Source organism: Equus quagga, chromosome 4 (genome assembly GCF_021613505.1).
Source record: "Equus quagga isolate Etosha38 chromosome 4, UCLA_HA_Equagga_1.0, whole genome shotgun sequence".
Lineage (NCBI taxonomy): Eukaryota > Metazoa > Chordata > Mammalia > Perissodactyla > Equidae > Equus > Equus quagga.
Window position 1 is genome coordinate 85465555 of NC_060270.1, and position 26905 is coordinate 85492459.

At 35.0% G+C, this 26905-nt stretch overlaps 1 protein-coding gene across 1 annotated transcript in view; it reads right to left on the reverse strand.

Annotated features, from left to right (window-relative positions):
- Positions 1 to 26905, reverse strand: part of LRP1B (LDL receptor related protein 1B) — a 1825183-nt gene that overhangs the window by 1503577 nt on the left and 294701 nt on the right. Inside the window, exon 2 of the mRNA XM_046659286.1 lies at positions 6689 to 6811. Within this exon, the coding sequence (XP_046515242.1) occupies positions 6689 to 6811 (123 nt within the window). The remainder of the gene's footprint in view (positions 1 to 6688; positions 6812 to 26905) is intronic.

Below are 26905 nucleotides of genomic sequence, written 5' to 3' on the forward strand. Positions count from 1 at the left end.
TTAGCTCATTGCAAAGTGACCTCTAAATCACTATTACTTAGAAACAAGAACCATACTTTCATCCATTTTATTGTTCCTACGGCTACTTTCAGGGCCCTATTCTGCGATATACTTTTAAAGGGCAGTGTCTGTTTGCTAACAACCTCCCACCTGAATTTCATTTTATTTCTCTGACCTCTGCCAAAGAAAGAAAGTTTAGAAGAAAATTATAAAAGGGTTTCTACCCTATATCCTAGGGGAAAGGTCATTCTATGAATATAAGAAGTTCATTAATATCCTGCTATCTAAATAAAGGTTAAAATTTCACAACAAGAGATACACAATAGAAGAAATGGGTAATTCATGCAGAGGCACATCTAACCTTAATAACTTACAGCCATTTTCATTTTTCATAAATGCTTCTCTCTCTATTACCCAGGAGACTTGTTATTTTTACTGCATTATTCAATTACAATTGATCACTCCCTAACTCAGTGTGATACAACCCTGTTGGGATAGACTTCTGTGTTTTTCAAATGACACGTATAATTTAATATTTTTAAATTAGGTGCCCTAAGGGGTCCTCTTAGGAGTTGGATCCTTCTTTACTTCAGTATTTCAAAAAAAGGAGGACAAGTTCAAAGAAATATAAACTCTGCTTTCACCAATAACAGCCAACATAGAGGAAGACAGAAGGATCATAAACTCAATTTCCTCATTTCTTGAAATGAGATAACATCTATATTTTAGGACTGCAGTGTCGATTAAACAATATTATTCACGAATGTGTTTTTTAGCCATGTATTTTAACTTTAGTCAATTAGTCAACATGATGTTTTTGGAAGAGTTCCTGGAAAAAGCCACCTGTCTCAAAATCTCTATACCAGATTTGTCATAATATTTGAGTGTAATATACCTAATTATTAAAAACTGTTAGCGACTTAACTTGAATCAGTGTATGTGGTAAATTAATCCTATTCCTAGCCACATCCTTAGAGAATAAAACTAATTATCAGTAAGAAAGGGAGAAGGTCTATTAAGAGGGGCCAGTTAGGATGCTCTCTCCAAAGATCCTCAGGGTAAGGTGCTTGCTCAGAGTTCTGGGCATCTGAAACGCAGGTCCAGTGTGGCATGGAGAGGAATCTTACTACGGAACAGGCACTATTCTAAGCACTTTTACTGTGAGGCAGGTATCATCATGTCCATGGTATAGATGAGGTAATGGAGCCTTGGAAAGGTTAAGTTAGTTGCCCAAGAGCAAAGATATCCGTAGGGGAACTGGCTTTGTAGCCAAGCAGTTGGGATTCAGAAGCACTGATCATGCATTGTGCCTGTCACCTCCCACGCAGTAGATGGAGAGAAGGAAGGAGAGTGAAGGACACTGTAGCACATGCTACCCAGGGCCTCTGCCTATCCAGTATCTATTCTCCCCTTTTTCTTTACAGGAAGAACCAGAAATTTTATTTTGGAAAGCAACAGGACCTATTGAAAATACTTATTGCCCCATACCTTATATGATTAGCTCTGTCCAAGGAGATCTCAGCAGAAATCTACTGAGTTTGATTGCTGTAAAAACTATTTTTCCTGATAAACAGAGAGACTTGGCTGGCACTTGCCTTTTCCATTTTCTCTCTCCCTTCTTTCTGCCTCAAATGATATTATCTGCTGGCGGAGGCAGAGCAGCCATATTGCAGGTAAAAGACTGACAACTCCATGCAAAGTATGACAAGGCAGAAAGATCGAAGAAGCATGGTGTTATTCTAGAGTTGCCATATCAGTCCTGAATTGGCCACTTTTGCAGCTTTTTATATGAAAAAAACCCCTTATTTGGTCAAGCTACTGTTCATGCTCCATGTGTTCAAATGCAATCCTAACCAATAAGGAGGTATGCAAAAATAGAAGAAAGAACCCCGCTTTGTAGATGACACCATATTGCCTGAATCTGGCACCATAAGGTGGTAGGTAGGCACACAGCTCTGTGCTGCAAACTTCCACTGTGGGGGGTTATGCTGCTCCCTGTGGCAGCAGTACCTGTACACAGACCCACCTCCACAACTGTAAACAGCAGATATGGTTCAGCTATGACCCAACAGTGTCACAACGCTACAGCCTGCTGACCACATCTGACCTTGGCCTCTTTTTCCTACAGACTGTTTAGCTGAGAATATTTTTTCCATTCTAAAAAGTTTTAAAAACAAACAACAAAAAAGAAGAATATGCAAAGAGATCATACAGGCTCATGAACCCTAAAATATTTACTATCTGGTCCTTTACAGGAAAGGTTTGCTGATCCCTGCAGAAGGATAGGACAGAACAGAATCAATGTGTAAATTATCCCAACAACTATCCAGGTTGCAAATATTACCCTCCTGTAAGGCCATTTTTATTCTCCTTTGTTGGCCAATGAGTCCTTAAATCCAAAACGTGATCTGTAACTGAAGGACTTCAAATGATTTTCTGAAGAGGGGTAGTGTAGGCCAATTGGGGAGAAGGAGAAACAGCAGGGCTAATACCTTCCCGACTTAAAAAGGAAGAATCTGGTTTTAAGGACATTAACATCAGATTCCCAGAGAATATCAGACATCAGCTGGAGCTGATTGTTGGAAAGGAAGTATCATTAAGAATTCAACAGAAAATCCTAGAAGGAATTAAATTTTGAATAACTCAGAATAAAAGTGCCTTTCAAGAAGACTTCTCTGCCACAGGTGGTACCAAGCTTTCATTCCACAAATAAGCATTTCTACTATTCATTTTAATTCTCATCACACATCACGTTAGACTAACAACACTGGGTAGAAAGCAGTGAGTAGAAAGACGGTGATTTTCCTGATTTTCTATTCTCATTGCCTCACAGGACCTAAAGATGGTGAGCCTTTCAGACACTTGAAAAATTACTTCAAATAACGTAGAGAAATAAAGACTTTCATTTCCAATATAAAGCTAAAGAATCATTTCTCGTACTCAATGGACAGGATATAATTATTAAATTTCTCAAATTTCGTGTTTTAGAAAACTCGTCCTAACATGCAATCAGCTTAGTGGTAAATCAACACCATACAAGTGATTTTTTGTCTGTATTGCTGTTAGTGAGCTGTAACTCCTGCTTCATGGATGCTAGAGAATACTCCTACAGCCTGGGCCTAAACAAACACTGAAGAGGAGGAAAATTTGTGCACATTGACCTCTCAGATGCCCAAATATCTAAATATCATATAATTTCCAAGATTTCTTGGTTTTCTGCATGTATGTTTATCTTCTGAAGTATTTCAGTCATCAGCATTTCACAAGCAAATCTTTTCCTCTTTCTTGACAATATCTATTTTTTTCCTGTTAGAATTCTGTCATTGCAGGGCTTTCACAATTTCATAATAAATTCTACGTGATATTGGTCTTCTTATCATTTTAAAAGCTAAGTGGATTTAGGAAAAATAAGCATACTGCATCAGCTGTTTTCATCTAATATTTTGTAGATACAACATACTCTATGTTCAAATCAAAGAAGATAACACACTTTTGTTCATACATTGAGCACAAAATTACCCTTCCTAAGAATCAATCTTCAAGGTTTTTGATTTCTAGCATTTATCTTTCACACTGAATGTATACATTCATATAATTATAAAATTATGCAATTATTTTATGTAGATCAGTGATGACTGCATATGAATGTCGTAAAACAACACATTACAAAGCACTATGATTAGGGAAAATGGTAATTGTGAACATCTGGATTGAGAAACTTAAATTTGAGAAAAGTCTGATATTTTTCATAAAGGTTTTTTTCTACGCTTGTTCAGATTTCAATTAGTACCAACTGAAACCATTTATCTGAAACAGACTACTTAAATGTAGATCAAAATATGCTGCTCAGATTAAACACCTAGTTAGAAAAATAGTTATTTCTTTGTCGTTGTTATGTGGCTATATTGACATAAGAATAGTTTTAGTGTGGCCTTTAAGGATATTCAGCAATTTTGATGTTCAATGATAGAATAAGAATGGGCAAAATGAAGAAAGATTTTTAAATTGAATTAATCAAATTTTATTGAGGAGGAAAATAACTATGTACTTAACAACTGCCAAAAATATCTTGAGCAGGTATGAATTTCATTTTAAAAACTAAGTAAGCAGAAAATCTATCCCTATTTTTAATTAACCCTCATGTAATTGCTAATTTGAGGCATCAGTTTGCTAAGACCCATAGTCTCTGTGAGTTGAAGGACCTACCTTCTTCCCCATACCCAAAGTGATGTCTACCTTCTGGGCAAGATGGATATTCAAAATATTTAACAACATTGTGGTGGAGACACTGACCATTAAGAGTAGACGATCAATCAATCAAAGTGGATGCTGGCTGGCAAACAGAGGTGTGGGCATCCCCTGCAGGGCATCAGCCATGTTCCTCAAGCATGGAGTGGGCATGGGAGGGAGAGTGAAATATTTGTAATCCACCCACTTTGGCGTTCACTGCGAGGTGTCTTTCCTTTCTGGGCTTTAGTTTTGACCAGACAGGGCTTTGCTCTTCCTCTGTACCACAGATCATCTCCAGTCTGATTCTCCTACTGAGCTCCCTCTTGAGCACAAAGGGAATATCATTGTTCTTCACCAGCAGGAAAGGAATTCCTGCCTAGATAGGCTATCCAGCCTTTACTTCTCAATGGCTTTTCCACTGTGCCAGATATACAGTTCCACAGCATTTCTCTGTCAACTTGGCCTTCCTGCATATGGATCGTACAAATCTATCTGATGCCTCAGTCATTTTTCCCTTCAAGAAATCGATGGGAGGATCAGGGCAGAGATGCAAGACTCCAGTAGCAAAACTCAAAAATTTAACTTTTTATTCTCATTATGTTATGGGAATATCTCCTTCCAACTAGTGAGGAGAGAATTCCAAGATGGCACTTAGATAGGGGACAGCCAAAGCTTAGAAACAGTTAAGTCCCACTACTTATCTATTTGAAATATGGTCCCACTGCTTATATATTTCATAGCCAGAAGATTTATTATTCTTGTCTTTTCACATTACTATGCACCCATAGGCATAATATTGAGATTATTTTCCATTTTTAAACAACTTTACTAAGATATAACTCAATACCATACAATTCACCCATTTAACATGTACAATTTGATGTTTTAAGCATATTAGTAAAATTGTGCAAGCTTCAATGTAAACTAGTTTTAGAACATTTTCATCACCCTCAGAAGAGACCCCATACTCTTTGGCAGTCATTCCTCATTGCCTTCCACACCACCAGGCACTGCTCATCACTCATCTACTTTCTATCTCTATGGATTTGCCTATTTGAGATTTTTCATATGAATGAAATCATAAAATATGTGGTCTTTTGTGACTAGCTTCTTTTCCTTAGCACAATGTTTCCAAGGTTTATCCACATAGCATGTATGAGTTCTTCATTCTTTTTTATTGCCAAGAAATATTCCATTGTACAGACTTAACAAATTTTATTATCCATAGAGTTTTTTCCTATTAATCTATTTTGTAAAATCTTATCGTGCCTAGAACCTTTTCTATGCTATAGGGAGTCTACTAAAGGTTTTCAGAAGTAAACTGGTGAAATTTCTGAAGATTGCAAATGTAGTTAACAACTACGACCTCTTCCTATGGAAGGAGTGGGCTGCTCAAAATAAAGAGAAGCAATTAGTGCAAATATCAAGTACCCATATGCTGAGAAACTTTAGAAACACTAGCAAACATAAAGAAAATGAACAAGCATTGTCTCTACTTTCTAACGGCAAGATTTTCATCAAAATTTATATGGTCCTGTCTGCGAGATTTGTAAACAAATAGATAAAAATGGAAAATGGAACCAACAATTGTTATCTCTACAATATCAGGCAATAAGGATGATGGATTTTTTTTTTCCACTTTGACCTCACAGATCTACATAGCTGCTGTGAGGATGATATTGATAAGCTGGCTGACCTGCTTGCATGGGGAGCACAGACCGACAGTAGAAGTTCTAGAAATATCAATATCAAAATTTAGGGGATTGTTCACACTCCTTGTGATAGTGGCTATTTAAAAAAAAGTGCAGCAGATTTATCTGTGGTCCTATTATTATTTCTAATTTTGTTTTAGTGGCATTTTTCATGTAGGCAAAGCCCTCTGTGGACTCCAAGTTAGATACAGTGGTATGGTTACAATTAGGATCCATGTGTACCAATGGCTTCTTAATCTGATACTATAAAAGGTGAAGATCCTCTCTGCATGGATGGATAAATATGGTTTCAAAAGAAAACACGTTCAATAATTTGTGTAATGCCCTAAAATATTAATGGAAGTAATATGGGAACTAAAGCTTGATTACTATTCCTTTCTATGCCTCTCTGTCTCAAAATACGTAAATATGTGCAATAAATTATCAGAGAGAGTCTTATTCCCTTTTAATGTTGTTTAAAGGATATTTTTTTCTCTTCAAGTCATTTTTTTCTAGTAGTAACACAATCACATTAAAATAATTGACCTTGCATTTTCTTCCCTTCATAAGTTAATTCATACAACAAAACTGAATTTTATGCTCTCATTCACGTAGTCATTTTAAAGGAACACAAAAAAAGTTTCAAGTTTCTTTGCCTATTTGGGGAAAAAAAGGATCCACTAGAACACCAGTCATCTGTGAAAACAACTGACATTTCGTTTCACATGTAAGGTAAATCCAAATGGCATGAGAACCTTTCTACTCACAGGTATCTAAAGACTCGTCTGAATCATCAGGGCAGTCAGGGTCCCCATCACACAGCCAGCTCTGGGAGACACAAGTCACATGATCGTGGCAAAGAAATTCACCAGGATCACACAACTGCTGATCTGAAAATGAAAATGTTTCGAAATAAAATATGAATGATCTGAACATGAACAAAAGAGCAGTACAAAGATGAAATGTGAGAAAGCAATACATAAAAGGTATATGAATGTGATCCACATTTTCTGTTCAGCAGCAAAACTAAACCAATTATTTTTCTGAATTTTAGCCACTCAGTTCAAACATACAATTTTGATAGACTTGACTTTGTTGTGGTCTTACGCAATCCATTCTGGAAATGCTTAAGAATTCTGTTTGTGTGTGTGACTAGAGGCTATGTCATATGGGATAAGGTATATAGATATCACAGCAAGAGGGTTTTATAGAAGATGTTGATCCAAAGCAGAAGTTCCTGAGCATAGAAATTTTAGTTTCCTCCTCTGCTCCAAGAGAAAGAAAAATCAGTAATAAAAGTTAAATATTGGACTTAAACTCCATATCTGAGTATTCAGTTCTTAACCATCTATCCTGATACTGGGGCTTCATGTCTCTACATCAATTAGACACCCACTATCATAATATTTCCTTCTCTTTTTTTGCTATGACTTCCCAGGTGACAGTTTCTGCTGCTAGACAGCAAAAGTGGTAGTAAATTTCCATAAATCTTCTTCTAACTCAAGTTTCTACAGTTGGTGGTATCCAAAAAGTCCACTATTTTCTTCCCATCATTTCATAATATTTAGGATCTGTTGCCTTTCCTCAAGTCCTAGTAAACTCATCAGATGTTGGATGTTGGTTTTTGCAATATACTTACTTATACCTTATGAATCCATTCAACAAAATATTTCTTTTTTGTATTTTAACATGTCTGAAATAGAAATGTTTTTTACAATTGACGACTTCTGAATGCAAAGCAGTGTTAGGAATACCTTAGTCCTGTGATATCACTTAAACTTTTGTTGTGTATATAAGGAATGATTCAAGATAAAAGAAAATCCATCAGTAAAGAGGATATATACCAAATTATACCAAAAAAACATATACCAAATGAAAATTCTAAGTGATATGAAAGTGTTAGATCATAGCTTAATTGGGATTTTTTTCCTTAGCAATATACAAAATGATGGTGTATCTTCCACTCAATGTTTTGATAAAAATTGGTATATCTTTCCTTTCTCTCCCTCAACCTCTTTCGCCCAACAACAACATAACTTTCAATAAATATACATTACAGACACACACACACACACACACATCTTTAATCTATAGATATGGATATATAGTCAATTTCTTCCAGTCTCAAACTATAGATATTTCCCGAAAATTCATATTATTTTATCTTAATCTTACTATATGTTCCAATGAATTCACCATCAATATCACACTCATTACCACTGCTATCACAATTGTTGTTTTTTACATTAAGTTGCTTGAGCATACTCTGTTTTTAGCCCTACACTTGCTGCTATAGATTCAAAGTCACTGTCTTTGTCTTCAAGGGTCCGGCAGACTACTTACTTGTGCCAATAGATCCAGGGGAAAAAAACACTTTGTATACAAAAAGTTGTTAAGTAAATGACATAGAAAATAACTCCTAAGAGGAGAGACCACAGGTAGAAACAGGTGGAGACAAACACGAAGAATAGTTTGTGGATGATGAGCATTATTTTAAAGATGGGTAGGATTGGGATAAATAGAAAGTAAATATAGGACATTCCAGATAAGGAAGAGAGTAACAAAATTGCTAAGGAAGTAATTATTAAAACACATTTGAGACCAAAAAAAAAAGTTTTCTACTAAAATTGAAATAAAATTCAGGTTACAAGACCTGGGTTTTCTCTGCCAAACAGTAAGTGTGATATTTATAAGTATGTTCCAGTGCTGGAGGACGGGAACTTAAATTTTGCTTTGGACTATCACATAACTTTCTTGTTAATGTATGGAAAGAGCATGAGATAAAGTTCAAATTATTTTGCTTATAGACAAAGAGACAATATAATTTGTTACCAAACTGGGAGAGTTCTGAGGGTGAAGGAAGGCTTATTAGTAATGATACTGGGCAAGAGGTATAAACCAAGTCTATTTCAGAAAAATCAGAATAGATCTTCATTGTACCTCTAGCTACTCTGCATTTGATCTATGATCTTGAGATGCTAAGTTTTTCTCTTTCTTCTTTCCTCCCAAACTATAACAAATTGCTATGAGGAGAGGGGAAAAGAGATAGTGCCTTGATAAATGCCATTGCATAGTGTCTGACTCAGTAAATAATCAATAAGAACTTGTTGAAAGGATAAAATAATAAAGTGGACCACAAAGAACCATTTATGGTGTTGGAAAATAGCATCTCAAAAATGTAAGTCCAGGTCGGTAACACAGGACCTTGATTACCATAGGAAGTATCTTGTAGATAATCTGAAGCCATGAAATAGTACTTAAGAAATGTTATTAATGATAAAATACACTACAAAGTCATCTGGTAGGAGACTACTGCAGCAGAGAAAAGTTCAAGATGATTGAACTAAAGTAGTGGGGAATGAAATGAAGACTTTGCTCCAAGTAATGTAAGAGTTTGGAACTGGTAACTAAATGGTTGAAAGGCTTAAATATGTATCTATGTGAATAGCCTCAGAAACTCATTGTATGGTGTCTCAAAACCAAGATAGGACATAACATACATTAAGAAAAAAAGATATTGTGTGTGTGTGTGTGTGTGTGTAAACATGCAGGTGAGTCTAGTCATTGGGGCACTGGAATAATAATAGTAGGAATAATTAGTATTTTTATAGAGCTTCTTAGCTCAAAAATCCCTTCCACATTCCATATCTAAATTTGTTCATTCATTTATTTATTCAATATATACAAACTGGGTTCTTCTATGTTCTAAGCACTGGGGATACAATGATGGGGAAAAAAAAGCAGAAATCCCTGCCATCATGGAGCTTACATTATAGTAGGAGAAAAGAAGCAAAAATAAAATAAATGAGTTAATTATATAGTATATTAAAAGATAAAACCTACGGGGAGAAGGGAATTAAGAGTTGGAGACTGAGGGGTATAGAGGTACAATTTTAAATAAGGTGGTCAGAGAATGTCACTGACAAAGTGATATTTGAATAAAAGCTTATAGAAGGTGAGAGTGACATCTAGTAGAATAAAAGGTCATGTGCTAAAGGTCATATACTAAGGACTCGAGGCAGGAGGGGGCTCAGCAAATTTAAGAAACAGAAAAGAGTTCAGAGTGGCTGGAGAAAAAGAGAAAGAAGGGAGAGTTGAGGTCAGAGAATCAGGGAATATGGGTTGAAGGTGGCAGACGAAGCCCTTAGGTTTTACTAAAAGTCAAAATGAGAAGTCATTGGAAGGTTCTGAGTAGAGAGAAACAATCTAACTTACTTTTTTAAAGGATGCCTCTGGCTACTGTGTTAAAAATAGGCTGCAGTGAAGAAAAAGGGGAAGCAGGGAGACCAGCTGCGATGCTATTGCAACAACATAGGTGAGAGGGGATGGTTGTGTGGATGCATTTGTTGGCAGAATGAACTTTCAAGACGGATGAAGAAATTGAAGTCAAATATCTTACTCACCATGTCATTAAATGTCAGAATCCTAAATTCAGATCTCTGACTTCAGATTTATGACTTTTCAACTGTTTTTGGAATATTCTGAGTATCAGGTGCTTGGGGGCATCCAAAAATAAATATGCAATAGGCAGTCATCCATCTAAGTTTGAAATTCGGGAGAACTATCAAAACTGGAAACACAGAACAGAACTGGTGCTGCAAGAAGAAAGTGAAAAACCAAAGCAATAGATGTAGATGAAATTAAATTGAAGTGGATGAGGAGGGAGGAGAAAGGCAAAGAGGTAAGAGTAAGTCAGGCAAGGAGACACAGGAGACAGAAAGTTCAGCCAGTGATACAAGTGGAGAAGGGCAAGGGGAAAACGGATTTAATAAGACCAGGCAAAATTTCAAGAACTGGATTGGGGAAGGGGGTCACTAGTTATAAAGTTCAAGTATGATGAGTTCTGAAAAGATGGAGTGTGTTTGTAGGCTTAGGGAAAGGTGTCACAGAAGGAAAAGAGACTGCAGGTGCAAGAAGGATATGAAACTGGAGGAGTTTCCCAAGAATTGGAAGGGGTGGAATAGGAACCTAAACAGTAGTAGGAGCACTTGCCTTCAGGAAGAAATCATAGAAAAACGAAAGAGATAAATTATTAGCTGGTGGAGAAGAAATTTAAGGTATTCCAACCTGGTTGTGTTTTTTCAAAGAACTGAAAAACAAGATTATTTTTTGAAATTTGAGGAAGGTGGAATTGGAAAGAGTGGTAAAGCTTTAGAATAACTGCTGTGGAGAACTGGAAAAGAAATCAGCTAGGAATTTGTAAAAGGATTTCTTTCTAACAGCAAGGAGGATCAGGCAAGATGGAAAACTATATATTTGACAAATGAATGTTGCTCATTTTGTTTTGTATTAACATCCAAATGGTCACCTACACTGAGCCATAGATACAGAATAATCCCTTGGGAAAATCCCCAAAGAAAATCTCTTAGGAAAATATGCAAACCACCCACCCTCAGTACTTAATGAGCCTGTGTTACCAGTTTGCTAAGCAACCTCCAACCTTTAAAGACAACTTGCATTTTCGCAATTTTGAGGACAGTTTTATATTATCCCTCTAGGAAATAGCAGTTAAGAATAGCTTGCTCCAACCCACCCATTTATTTTTCAACCAAATATTCCACTTCAAGGTCAGTTTTTAAAAGCAATGATTATAGGATTCAAATGAATAAATTTTGAGTATTTCAAGGTGACTATTTTAAAATATATCCATTGGAGTGAGTTCCTTGAATCAGAAGCTAAATATGTTGTGTGTATGTGTATTTCCCATTTATCCAATTTAATGCTTCATGCCACACTTCTGAGATAGTCAAACTAATCTTATTTTAAATGTCTTCCTATTGTATGAAACGTAATGTTATACACTGTAATTAAAACAAGAAGCTTATGAGAATGTGCAGGCAGTTTTGCTTACATCCCTAAGGAAGAAGATCAAAGCCAGTACCATGTCTATCTCTTTATAATAACAGACTCTTGCAATCAAAAGACATGAAAAGATTAGGACAACCATAGCCTATAGAGTTGAATGAGTTTGAATTCATCCTGGCATGAGAAAAGCTTAGTATGATAATCCTGTTACACTTATATGAAAACATTAAATTACTCGTTTTAATAAAAATTGATAATGATATTTGTGGAAGTTGGTTACAGATAGTCTTAGCTGAAAGACTTATGTACTTGAGTTGCCACAGACTAGCTAATTTATATTTTCTCATTTTAATATCACAATGAACTGCTAATTTTGATCTTTACAAAAAACAGGAACTATCAAAATCAAACAGTAAAACTAATATCTATCAATAGGGTTCTTGAATAACTATGTAGCCTCCAGCTTCTTGAGTTATTTCATCATAATTAATTTATAAGAATGGTATGCGTTTCCCTTAGAAGTTGACTTTGCTATTCAAATACTAATGTGAAAGTTAGTTTACCAACACCTTGTCTGCCTACTGAATGCTTAACAGGACACTATAGGGACATTTAAGGGAAATACAAATGATGAAATCCAGTAGCTAATTATAAATTAAAGGCAAACAAGGACCAATAGCCATTCAACAGCTAAATTCCTGAAGAGTCCAATATTGATCCTAGCTGAGTTAAAGAACAAGTACAACTCTTGCACAAGCTAAGCAATGGGAAAATGCCGGGACTTAGGTTTTTAGAACTTGGTTAACCTCTACAATATTTATTTATTATATCTCTATGTCATTGCTAACATAAACAGAATGGCTTACAATACAGCATTCATAATTACTAAAAGAGAGACATGGTTATATTTCCTTTCTTCTCATATAACAGGAAATGAATTTATTACCAGGAGAAGAGAATTTTTGTAGGTCTCTACAAAAATATTTAAAAATATATTACTAATTCGACTTCAAATTTTGATAAAGCTCATACAAAATTAAAGGAACAATGTTAGTTATCAGTATCAGGAAGTACCTTAAATTTTTTTCCTTTATATTTACATACTCCAGAAAAATGTGCAAATGTAGATGGAGAATAAATTCCTCAGAATTCCATTTAAGCTGTTTTTTATAATATGGTTAAAGTACTTCTTCTCCAATGTTTTCTTCTATTATCCTTTTAACATGCAGTCTATACTTTTAGCTTTTCATACTGTTCTATTTACTTTCCCTAAATGTATCATTTTATGTGTTTTTACTGTTCATTCCTTTGCTTCCAATGCCCTTTCCCACATAACAAAATTTTAGTCCTTCTCTAAAGTCCAATGACTCTTTACCTCCTTTAATTGAAACATTTAATTGAAACATTTAATTGAAATGTTAATTGAACATTTTCTTCCTCCATTACTGGTTCCATAACACTCCACTCAAACCACCACAAAACTCCTACTGTATTTTGCCCTATATATTGTAGCTATTGGGTGCTGAGCCCCTGGAGGGCAGAGGGTTCTGTCTTAGACTTCATATTTGCCTTAACAAGGTGATCTCAGTGGAAAAAAAATCAAATTTTCTGAAAAGAATTATATGCCTTATTTTTTGAAAGAGAGTGGGAAAAGAAAAACCAAGCTAATACTAATGTTTTGTGTTTTGTTATCAGAATCATACATAGCTTTATTTAGTTAATCACAAAAATAAAACTAAATTCTCCCATGGTTAAGATAAAATACCCTGAATAGTAAAGATTATACCATATAAAATTAAAGCATCCATGGAAACTACAAACCAAACTTGATAGAGATTCAGTGTTATCCTCCAGAGTCTCTTAAAGACTATGCTGAAAATTATACTTTTACAATAGCTGGTTGTACAATGGTAACTTAGACAAATATATTAGTGATAGTTTTTTTAAAAAAGCTAATTCCTTTAGGAATATCATTGTTCTAAGTGTAAGATAAAATGGTGCAACTCACCATTTTAAGTTCATGTTTAATAAGAATAAAAACAATATATTCAGATTATGCATGCTTTGGGAGATTGGAATGGGGGGAAGTAGGTCAATAATGGTCAAACCTGGGGCCAGCCCGGTGGCATAACGGTTAAGTTGGCACACTCCACTTCAGCAGCCTGGGGCTGAAGGGTTTGGATCCTGGGTGCAGACCTATGTACCACTCATTAAGCCACGCTGTGGCAGTGTGCCACATATGAAATAGAGGAAGATTGGCACAGATGTTAGCTCAGGGCCAATCTTCCTCACCAAAAATCCCAGGTCAAACCTGGCCGTTTCACTTTGCCAAAAAAATTTATCTTTTCAAAATTTATGGTTGAGTGAAAAATAACCCCTATTATACACAAAAAAGTTATAAATCATGGTGTTATTTATCTAGGTTAAATCTATCCTTAAAAATCTGCCCAGGCTTGAATTAGAGGGCCAATTAGTAATGAAGCATATCCACATTTCAGTGGTAATATGATTTTTAACTAATAATTACCATTGTCATGCTGAGTCATTATTGGTGATTTAGAAACTTTAACTACAGACATATGTGCAAACACACTCACACAATATGTACACATGTTTTTGTATTTTAAAATTAGCATACAACTCTGCCTAGAGCTCTGTTATCCCTGAAGCTAAGACTGATTTTGTGAGACTAATCAAATGCTTGAATAAGAGCCCTGTGGTGGGCTGAATAATGGTACCCCAGAGACGTCCACGTCCTAATTCCTAGACCATTGTGAATATGTCACCTTACTTAGTAAAAGGGATTGGGCAGATGTGACTAAGCATCTTGAAGTGAGGAGACTATCCTAGACTATCCAGGTGAGCCCAATGTAATCACAAGGTTTCTTTGAAGAGGGAAGTCAGAGGGGAGAGAAGAAGGTGTGACCACAGAAGTTGGAGTGATCTGAGGAAGGGACCTCAAGCCAAGGAATGTGGGTAGCCTCTAGAAGCTGGAAAAGGCAAAGAAATGGATTCTCACCTAGAGCCACCAAAGCAACTCAGTCCTGTGGACACTCTTTAGACTTCTGACCTCCAGAACTGTAAAATAATATACTTGTGTTGCTTTAAGCCACTAAGTTTGTGGTAATTTATTACAACAACAATAGGAAACAAATACCAGTCTCATTTCATCCCACAGCCCAGGCATCACTTAGGTAAGTTTGATTGAGTGAGTAGAAGAGAAACAAGCTGCAAGCCATTTTACCACTAATTTAAAGCCCTTTTCCTCCTAAGCTGTTTTCTGTTAGTTTCAACACTATCTACTTCTAAATAAAACACCTTTTCTTCTCCTTGATGTCAAATGACAGTCAAAATATGTCTGCACTGGACGAAGGCCAGCAACATGACCAGAAGCACATGACAGGATTTTATGAAAAACACTCAAATAAATGACATTGCTGACTGGGAACTATATGAATTAGGGAGTGTGTGTGTGTGCATGTTTTTATTCTGAGGAAGTGAGAAAGTGCAAAAATGTGCTATCTTTCTATTATGAGAAAATTGTAATTAATTGTATATCTTTACGCTTTCTGTGGGCTACCAAATTTGCAAACATTCTATGCCTTATTAAGCACCAAGTGTTTTTGGCAATTCATACTCACAAAAACATCTTATATAAAACCAAGTCAAAATTGAAAATTTAAAGAAGTACATTACCCCTAGAAAAAGCTTTGCTCATTTATCATTTCTATCATAATGAACAAATGAAAAGTATCTCTGTAAACATTTCAAATCCAATTTGACATTTAATTTTCAAGGAGAAAGTCGGGCTTTTCTCCTTGATCACTTAACATTGCTAGGCTCCTTGTGTTTTTCAGGCAGTGATATGAAAAATTGTAAAGCACTCAGCATAGACCTGTTAGGAATTGCTTCTTTACCAAGAAAAAAACAAAAAGTACCAGAGTAAAAACCTTGTCCTTTATTTAGCGAGCAACAAAGGATATATTTTTCAGTGGAATAAAACTGTTACATTCAATATCGTTAACGTGAGTTTTTATTATCATTGGACTAATGCTTTACAGTTCTGTGTTCTTTTCTGAAATTTCAGTAGAAGCTCTATATCCTTTTTACCTGCCCTTTCTTAAAGGCCCACTGAAATGAATCTGCAGAGGTATTTCATACACCACATTGTTAAGGAAGGGGAAAATTTTGACAGGTCTCCTTCGTAAATGTAAAAGGAAAAACCTAAAGTATTGGCATTTCCTTGCAAGTTCTGTTCTCTAAATCCTGTATGATCCTCATCCAATCTCCCAGGGGGTACCAAAATTCACATCTTTTTTCTCATCTCTAGACTTAGTGAGATATGAAGCAGATGGTGAGGCTTTGGCTCTTTCAGGAATGATGCAATATCTCCTAACCGTTATGCTGTGTTTTAACCATTAAGGCCTGTTCAGACTACAACTTTCCTTATCTCAAGTTCCTATTTTGATTTGAAAACCAATCATAATTTTTCAATCTTAATTTCTGGGTCCCTATTTTAAAAGAATTTAAACTTGTTCACATAATTAATACTCATTTACTGTTAACCAAAATAGGCATTAAGAATATAATGCTTTAGACAACAGGATTTCTACCCACAAGTTGCTGAGGGGGAGGTAAAAATATAAATATTTACAATAATGTGAAGTAGGTGCTGATATAGGTGTATCTGGAGTGAATGAGGAGCACTGAAAATGGAGCAACTCATGCCGGGGACAGTGGGCTTGGCAGGTGATACGAGGAGAGAGCATGCAGAATATTTTTAGCTGCCTGCCCAACAGCTATTTTTACCATTCTGGAAAACCCCACCACTTCTCACTATTGAGGCAGAAAAGGCCATATGCTTGCTTTCCCAGTCTCTCTTGCAGTTGGAGCGTGGACTGTGTCCCAACATTGACTAATGACAATTGAGGTTTAGTGTCTGCTAGCATTCTCTTGGGAAATGTTTTTCTTTCTACTAAAAAGAGACTTGAGAGCAGGAGCTCTCTTGCATTGCTTCAGTTTGTGAGCATTTGAAATCTGGAGCAGCCACAGTCATCTTGAAAGCAGGAGGATAAATAAGCCTAAGGATGGAGGCCAACACAGTGAGTATGGCAGAGTGGAATGATGCTCAGCATCTGGGTTTTGGATGATATTGCTGGGCTACCCTGAGGTGTCTCTACACCCCTCCCACCAATCTCTAGACGTTTTGTTACATTATGCAATAAATAAATATTGTTATTCTTAGCCAAAGTAGGTTGAGTAATTTCACTACCAATGAGAAGAAACCAATACAGGGTATAGGGGAAGCTTCCCAAAAAAGGCATTTTTTAATTGTTTTAATAAAAGAATGAGAGGTTGTAAAGCTGACTAGGTGGAGGATGGCATTCCAAACAAAAGGAATATCACATAGGGAAAACATGGCATATTAATGGGATTCCAAAGAATTCATATAGCTGAGGTTTGTGTGTCTAAAACAGGTTGTAAGATAGGTTGAATATACACATTGTATTGAACATAGTCAATTTTTAATATGCTCTTTGTAACCATTCAGTAAGACTTCTTACTCTTTGTTATCTTAAGTTAGGAGATTTGGAAAAGACTTTTTTTTGGTAGGAGATAGTAAAATAATATTATAAATGCTAATAGTTATTGAATGTTCACTGTGTGCTACACTCTAAACAATTTCTGTATTTCATTTAATACAAAAATCTGTTATTTTCATCTTACAAATCAGATATGAGACCATTTAGAAAGTTAAATGACTTTCTTAAGTTCACCCAACTAAGAAGTAGCAAGATCAGGCACAAATACTCATCTCACTGACACAAAGCCTGCTCTCATAACCACTGAAGGAGTTTTTCTCAATTTTGGGATTATTGGCAATTTGAGATCAACCATTTTTGCATCGGGAGTATATTTCGCACCACTGACCTCTAGGCATTAAATGTGAGCAGTGCCTTTAGTCACTGTAACAGCCCAAAACATCCCAGACACATAAGCACATGTGCTACAGATGTTGCACTGAAGAGACCTACTTGGAAATCATATAAACAGTGAGTCTTCACCCTATTTTAAACTACTGAGACTGCACTGATCTTATTCTACCAAAAAAGATGACAACGCTTCCTTCTCAAATATTTCCCACTTCCTGGTGATACCTAAAATTCCATTTGTTTGAGTCTCAGATCTATAAAGGTAGCAACTATCTTCACTGGAAGAAGTGAAACTTTGCCTATTATTTATTTACAACTTTGAAAATTAAAGATAAGAGGAAGGCACTTATTGAGATGGGGACAATCATGAAGATACATGACGAATGAAAGGATTGAATATTAAGAAAAAAGGAGGCTCGAAGCACCATAGGCACACATCCTTTATAACATTTTCAAGAATTTCCTTCCCCAGTATTCTCCAGAATCAAAGGCATGGAATAAATGAACTTTCCAGCTCCTTTTATTTTATCTCCATGATCAAACAAATATTTAAAATGTATGAAAATCCTTTAGGGGAAAAAACGATGGTGAGATAATGGTTTTCACAGAATGGTTACATTTTTGTAGACATATATCTAACCCCAAACTATCAAATGAGAAGAGTGTCTTTATTAGCTAATGTGATAGAGGATAGAGGTCTTAGCCAGGCTGGTGTGTGTTATTTGGGTAATTGTGAAATAGGAATAAAAGTTCAATGGGTTTCCTAAACATAACTATAAGTAACACAGATAATTAAGTACTTCTCCACAGAAGACACATGTCATGAGAATTCAAATGAATCCTCATGAAAGTAATTATTACTCTATCAAAAGAAAAGGTCTAGTGTAACATTTTAATGTTAATAAGAAATTAGAAAAGGTAGCCATGGGGGCCTAAAGGTATATAAATTAAGTCTCTTAATGTTTTCAGGAAGAGATATAAATACACACATGTTCTTACGTTATACCAATGCTTGTTCTTTTTTCCCACAATTAGGAAATTACTGAGCAAAAGTATACTTTAATGAAACACATATTCAGTCATGTTACTAGACTACGTATTAGAGTGTTAACGTTTTCTGTGGTTCAAGTTTGGGTCATATTTTAATCGTATAAGTTATATTTAATTAAAATATAGGAAAATGGAGGATAATAAGAAAGGAAAAAGAAGCAAATCTGAAGTTCACCACTTTAGATATTAACTGCTATTGCGTTTTTAAACATTACTGAGCCTTTTCTATATAGGAAATATACATATAAATTGTTGGGTTTTCTCAAAGTCTTCCACATACTGCTCTATACATTGCCTTTCTTTTACTAAAAGGACATGATTGGCCATTATATTGATTTTCCATATTCTTTTAAAATTTTAAAAATTGGGAACTACCTTAATGTCCAAAAATAGGTAATAGGTAAAATTAACAATTGAAATAAACAATTCTGTAGGTAATCTTTGATCACTTGTCTTACTTAAAAAAAAAGTTACTTAATGAGTAAAACTGAGATTTCACAAAAGAATTGATTTTTTAGAACTTTTGATGCACTTAGACAAATTTCCCTCCAAATATAGTGTCAAAATTTACACCCCAACCTTACTTTTATCCCACACTCTAACATACACTTGTTAGTATCTTCTTTGAATCTGTCAGTACATCAGATTGTATCAGTTCAAATGTGTATTTCTTTTGACCTGAAACATTGTCTTCGTATTTTTGACCATTTTCAGAATCATGTTCATTTTAAGCGACCCGGTGATGAGAGAACTTGGAAAAATTCCATGAGGTCTACACAACCTGGTGCCTGCCATATAAAAATGATCTTTTATTTTTGAGGAAACAGATTTTAGATAAGTTGTTACCTCATTCTAAAGGTATATTCTTAAGATTCAGGGTCCTTTCCAGAAAGATAGCTCCAGAGCTGCCAGTGGGGAGAATGAACTATATCCACCATTCCACAATTCCGTTTTTTAAGTTCCTTGTTAAATGATTCACTTTGTTGAATAATCCTCCTCACTTGCCCTTTTGATATATATGGCTGGCCAATTTTAAGGAAAAGACTCTTAGTTTAAGTTCCCAGTGAAAACTCCAGCAGGATTTTCCAAAAAAGCTTAAATATAAATTTTACAATGGGTAACGCTTTCTGTGTTCTAAAATGGTGTTTTATTAAAAAGAGGGGAGGGGGACTTTAAATACTTTGTTTGGGGGAAGCTCAGCCCCAGTTCTGCCTGCCCAGCCTCCACCTTAGGGCTATTGTAAGGCCCAGGTACCATCTTTGTGCAGGCACACATACTCACACAGGAGAAATGCTACCTGGGGAATCCCAGAGAGTTGACAATGGAAGACAACGACCTTCAACAGAGGATGGAACATTATCCAGTCACTATTCAGATATTACCTGGGCATCAAATTTGATGGGTAATTAAAGAAGTGTTTCTTTCGCTTGATACCTTGAAATTCCTGCTACAAAAAGTAATATATTTAAAGTGTAATCTAATTCAGAGAAGGAGGCGCAGCAAATTTTGGCATACTCTAAAGCCAGAATTCATTTTAATATTCATTATACTTTCTTTAAAAATATACACACACTCATATACACTGTAGGTACTGAGTAAAAATAATTTATATGTAGGTACTTTATGTTCATATATCTTTACATATATTTATGTATAATCTTGACATATATCTTGATGTATCTTTAAAGATATGTTCCAAAAGTACATTTATATGTGCAAAAGTAACATCAAAGCTATCTATCATCTTCTAACCAGCGAGGAAGGATTTCTATTTTCTTCTTCAGTTTTATATAACTCAGTGTGCCAAAAAATCTAGCCACTTCAATCTTTTAATTTATAGGATTTGGATCCATGATGTTCTGACTCGCATATTTACATTGCTTTCCCCCCAGAGCTTGGTAAGTCATGAAAATCATTCCTAAAATCATCCTATTATCATAAAGAAAAATTAGGGATTTTTTCATTAAAATAAGCCAAATCAAGAGATTACTTGTGAATAGGATGCTCTTCTCTTTGTTTGAGGAGGAGATAAGTAAATTTTAAAAGTCCATTGACTTGTCAAAGATCAATCTAGATGAATAACAAAATTTGTGTTCTATAGAAGAAAGGTCAGCAAGCACTATGGATGTGTTCATGAAACAAAATCTGAATGTGTGATACCCATGATATATACCTTTGAAGAGATTATTAGCAGATGATTGGGAGGGTAAGATTGTAAGCAAACATGAGAAACATGCAAATTTTAAGGATTCCGTGCTTTAATTGACAGCATCTATGAATAAGTCCTGACTTCTATGTAAGTGAATATCTCCCACTATGATTAAATAACCTCTTTGAAGTACTATAAATGTTTAAGCTACTTTAAAATGTATTTTTAAAAAACCTAATTAGACATAAGACCAAGTTAATATTTAGATAATAAGTACTTTATAAAAAATATACAAGTACCTGCCATTTCATATTTCTATTAAATTTTTGAACTTCACAAACTATGTTGTGTATTCAAAGGAGACTAAATGAATTTCAATTCCTGCAACTTAACAATAGGTTTATTAACACAGTGTCTCATTATGTTTTTAATTATCTACCTTATTAACTCTTATTCATAGTACACATTTATGCTGTTGTTTCCCAAGGATATTTATCATTTCTCTGATCTGGAACTATATGCACAATTATGTAATTATCATTATGTATCTTAGACATTCTTAAATAAATGTTTTAATTAATTATGATAAAAGAACTATTCTTAAAAACGTCACCGAGGAAAAAACATTCCTTTCTCAATATTAAAATGGTAACAGTGTTGTAATTCAGTTAAAAAATTCAAAAATGTAAAAAGTTTAAACAAAAGAAATTTCATTTCCTTCACGGGCAGCTAGTGTATAGTAAATATTAGAGAGCTCAACTTGTGTAAAATTTTACTCAAATAAAAAAAAATACAGGTAGAAACTAGAGAGGTGGAGAACAGATGTCAGGGCAATGGATATTTCTCTAAATATTGGAGAAAAGATTAATTAATATTCTCAAGAGACCAAGACTCAGGATGCCTGCAAAAATCATGGCATCCTTTGAAGAAGTTCCCACCTTCCAGCTCTTTCTAAGTGGATTCTCCATCAGATGTTGCCATGCTATTCACACATAATCCCTTTGCTCTAGTCGTAGCTGACTTGACCAGGGATAGGCTCATGACCCAAGGCAGCCAATGAAGTGATCTAATACAAAAACTCCGCCCAGTAAGTAATTTGAACAACCTAGTACTCTTTCCTGATGTAGGAGGTAAGCGGTAATCAGAATAATAAAACAGATTTTGAAAGTGGGTGACTGGAACAGAAGCCGTAATATTAAAAAAAAAAATTGTAATAAGAGTAGATTTTAGTAAATGGGAAAAGCATGACTCAGGCATTTGCCAGCTGCATTACTTTGGTCCAGTTATTGAACTTTATCCATTTCAATACCCCAACTGGGAATTAGAAAATAATAATAACCGGTACATAGAATTTTTGTGAAGCCTAAATAGAATAATGTACATAAAGCACCTACTATTGCTACCTTGCAAGAGTAAGTCATCAATATAAGTTAGCTATTATTATTACTAACATTAATATTAGTACTAGATACAGAATGATGCTTTTGCCCTCCAATTGTTTTCTATTCTCCAAGTTTACCAGGCTGTTTAGATGTTCTTCTGTTCCCATCAAACCTAATTCTATAGTTGCTCCTGGATACCTATAAGGCCTCGCTGCAAAAATGAGATTTGATTTCTCTTTTTTTCTATATGTCCTTGAGTTAACTCAAGTGAGAGAAACTCTTTCTTGTTCTAAAAAGCGTAAAACTAACACAAATACAACTTACAGGGGAAAACATTTAAGGATAAAATTTACCAAAAGAAGCATTCCACTCCTCCTACTCTGTTTCTCTGAAAAGAGAAAAATGTATGTCTAGCAGCAATTTTTGTTCCTCTGCTTCTGACTTGAAGATGGAAGTTGATTTGTAGATATTTAAAGTTTTTTTTAACATGCTGATATTTGAAGATGACAAATTATAGTGGATGATTTTACTTAATGTTTTAGTTTTGTAACAGATGAGTGACAAGTGTGAGATCTATGGACTCTAAAACAAGAAGAAACATGAGTTGGTGGAGCAAAGTCTGAACACCTGCTATTTTCTTTCAGTTGCTCTATATATTATATGCTCTCCCCCGCCCCAAAGAGATTTGGGCCATATCCATGTTCAGTTTTGAATCCTCTTCTTTATACTAAGCTGATACTATTTTCAACAAAGTCTTAAATATTTTGATACAATTATTTTCTATGCATGCACAATATCCTTTCTGTCTAAACTAAATATTCGAGAATTCTACACAATTTGATTTCAAATACCTTCTATGACTCCATAAATTTAGAATGAGGGAGTGAAGAAAAGAGAGCGTATAATTCTGAGAGATTTGAGGTCGGGACAAATATTTCGAAATGTATGTAAGTTCTCCATCTTAAACAGAATGAAAAGGATGCTACTGACAACAGCAGCAAGATACTGATTAATTGTGTGCAGGAGAGACTAAAGGTCAAAATTCTAAGCCCAAATCCACATTTTACTTCACTCACATCTCATTCATTTAAAATCATATTATATGCTTAATTGATATAATAAAGTGTAAGTGCTTCTTCTTTGATGAAAACTGTGAAACCTTGGAAATACCCCCATAGCTAACCTGAGTATTCACAGAGTAAAAGCACTGATTTTAGTAAGAGGAGTCATTCCCAGAGGACGTCTAAATTTCTAGTAGCCTGCATTCTTTGCCTTGACCCATTTCTGCAATTTCTAACCTCACCAACTCCCACCTTTCTTATTTACTACCATGAAACAACATTTATTATTTGACAAATTTAAAAGTAAATTGAAATTACTGAATAATATTTATACCCTGGAATGGACAAAGTATCATTCCGTCTCACAGCATATCACCCCACTCAGACCACATGCTAAGATTTCTTATGAATACATAAAGTATTTTATCTTCTCCTTAAAAATATTTGTCTATTTCAGCTGCTTGCAGTGACAAATAGAGCTAAATGTGTTTCTCTTACCTTCCTCCTACCAGTGCCTGAAATAGCTCTTTTAGTGGGACAATCTATAATTTAAGTCTAGATAACACCTGCATGAATGATTGATTAGTTTAAGTAAGGATAAAATATGGGAACTCAACGGATTTTTACACTGATATAAATTTAAAAATCAAGAGTTTAATACATCCCATCCCACAAAAGCTTTGTGTAACTGAAAGCAAAAAGGGAAGCTGTGCAAGTCACAGGTCAAGACACTGGGTCCCAAACCCATCCTGATGCTTTCTCCTGGGCAAATGACTTCAAGGCTTTCGTTCTGATTTTCCTTCTCAAGAAAATTAAGTATCAGCTAAGAGCATCCTTAAAATCCTCCTAGTGCTCTTGTATTTGAATATTGTACTATGTAGACATATACACTGGATGAACAGTAAAGGTTTGACTCTTTTCTTTCGAAATTCTCCTAAGCGAAAATTTACTAGATTTGCTTCATTTAAATACATTAACTTCATTACTTTATACACTTAGCTTGTCTTTGAGCAACTGACTTCTGACTACTTTATTTCCCAAGTTTGCTGTTATTTTTGTTAACTTCTAAAATGAATTTTCACATTCAAAGACTAGAAAATGGTCACCATTTCTTGTATTCAGAATAATCTGACAATATAAATTAGACCTCAATAAAATTGATGCAAAAATAATATGATGAAGGTTCTTAACTCAATTTGTTGTTGAAATATTTTGAAAAATTAATTTTTTGGAATAAGGAAATATACCTTAAAGCGACTTCTTCAAAGCATACCATACACATCTAGTATATAGATTATGTCATAATTTATGACATAATCTATACACTCGATGTATAGATTATGTCATTCAAATTGGGCAGCAATTTACATGTGATTTGATTTTTTTCCTTTTTCAGCATCATAACTACTTTCTGAGGTTTCTAAGTCAAAACCTTTCATGTTGGCATGTAAGAAATCCACTTGTGTATACATAGACAACCTCATTGTATTATCATTATTACATATTGTTTATATTATAATATTTTATTATGTTGAGAGACTTTTTTCCTTTCCGAAAAAAATTCCCGATTAACAATCTAAACCTACTTCAGCTCCTCAAAAGCAGAGGGGGAAAATTTTGAGGGGGGGATACCCCAAAACACATGCATCAGGGAAATCTGCACTGCCTCAAAATCAATAGTTAAAGTTGTTTGGGGGTTGTCTGCATTAAAGTCACCTAGTTTGTGGATTAAACAAAATCAATTCCTGGTTCTGGTTAGAATCTCTGGAGCTGGAGTCGAAAAATCAGAATTTTAGAAAGCCCCTCAGCTAATCTTTAGGTACACTGAAGTATGAGGACCTCTAACCCAAAGTGTCCGTGCTTGTGTGTTAATATTGAATCACACGTTTATGTAAGTCAGACCTATAATTTAAAGGATTTCTCCTCTTCCTTATATTCTAAGCAACCCAACATGTGTCTTACAGTGAATACTATAGCCTCAATTTGGAACAACTGCATCTCCTGTTAATGAGAGATCTCAACATGGTCTCATATGCCCAGTTGTGCTATTGAGGAGAGTGTCAGCCTCTCACCATTGATTCTCTTCCCACCTATTCTTTTACAGATGGCATTTTATCATCAACTCCCACCAGAGGCATATCCAAGTGTTATGGGCTCTGGTTTATCACTGTTTGGTGGACATTCTTTAGGGGAGAGAATACAAAATTACAAATGCAATATTAGATATGAAAAGGGACATTTAAATTTTGAAAGAAATTACAACACATTATAAATTTTTAAAAACTGACGAATACATAAAACATCAATCAATTTAAAAACTAACATGATGTTTTAATTGATTGACAGATCTCTATAATACCTTTTTCTTCTACATTTTTTTAAGCTATAGATACTTTAATCATCTTTTAAATCATATTTTCTAGAGAGGGAATGAAAAGTAAACCATTCTTTCCTCTTGAATATTTAATTAATTTTTTTATTACCATCATTAGCTTAGAAAAGGTTTTTTTTAATTTCAAAACTTATAATTGAAAGTGCCATGGAAAATGCATCCTTGTCAGATCTGGGGACCTCTCTACATAGGTTTCTTTTATATATGAACTGCAAGATTTGGAAGAATTTTCCATTGACTAGTTTCTTGTTTCATCTTCACTACCCACATACTTCAAATGCCATTAAGTACATTCATATTGTGACATAACTCTTGGCCCTGCACGTATGTCTGCACAGTGAGTAGACGCCAATCATATACTACAGTCATTATACATAACTATACATAGAAGTGACTGGGAATCATATAAATTGTCCTACTAAACACAAATTAAATATACTATGTACTCAATTTCATCACATCAGACTCCAAAAATGCCCACAGTCACATGAAAAGATGCTCATCGTCACTAATCATCAGGGAAATACAAATCAAAACTACACTAAGATATCACCTTACACCTGTTAGAAAGGCAAAAATAACCAAAACAAAAAGTGACAAATGTTGGAGAGGTTGTGGAGAAAAAGGAACCCTCATACACTGTTGGTGGGAATGCAAACTGGTGCAGCCACTATGGAAAACAGTATGGAGATTTCTCAAAAAATTAAAAATAGAAATACCATATGACCCAGCCATCCCACTACTGGGTATCTATCCAAAGAACTTGAAATCAGCAATTCCAAAAGTCCCATGCACTCCTATGTTCATCGCAGCATTATTTACAATAGCCGAGACGTGGAAGCAACCTAAGTGCCCATCAACTGATGATTGGATAAAGAAGATATGGTATATATATATACAATGGAATTCTACTCAGCCATAAAAAGGATAAAATAGTCCCATTCACAACAACATGGATGGGCCTTGATGGTATTATGTTAAGTGAAATAACCCAGATAGAGAAAGATGAACTCTGTATGACTCCGCTCATAGGTGGAAGTTAAACATAGAGACAAAGAGAACTGATTGGTGGTTACCAGGGGAAGGGGGTGGGGGAGGTGGGATGAGGGCACAAAGGGTGAAGTGGTGCACCTACAACATGACTAACAATAATGTACAACTGAAATTTCACAAGGTTGTAAACTTCAGAATCTTAATAAAAAGTTAAAAAAA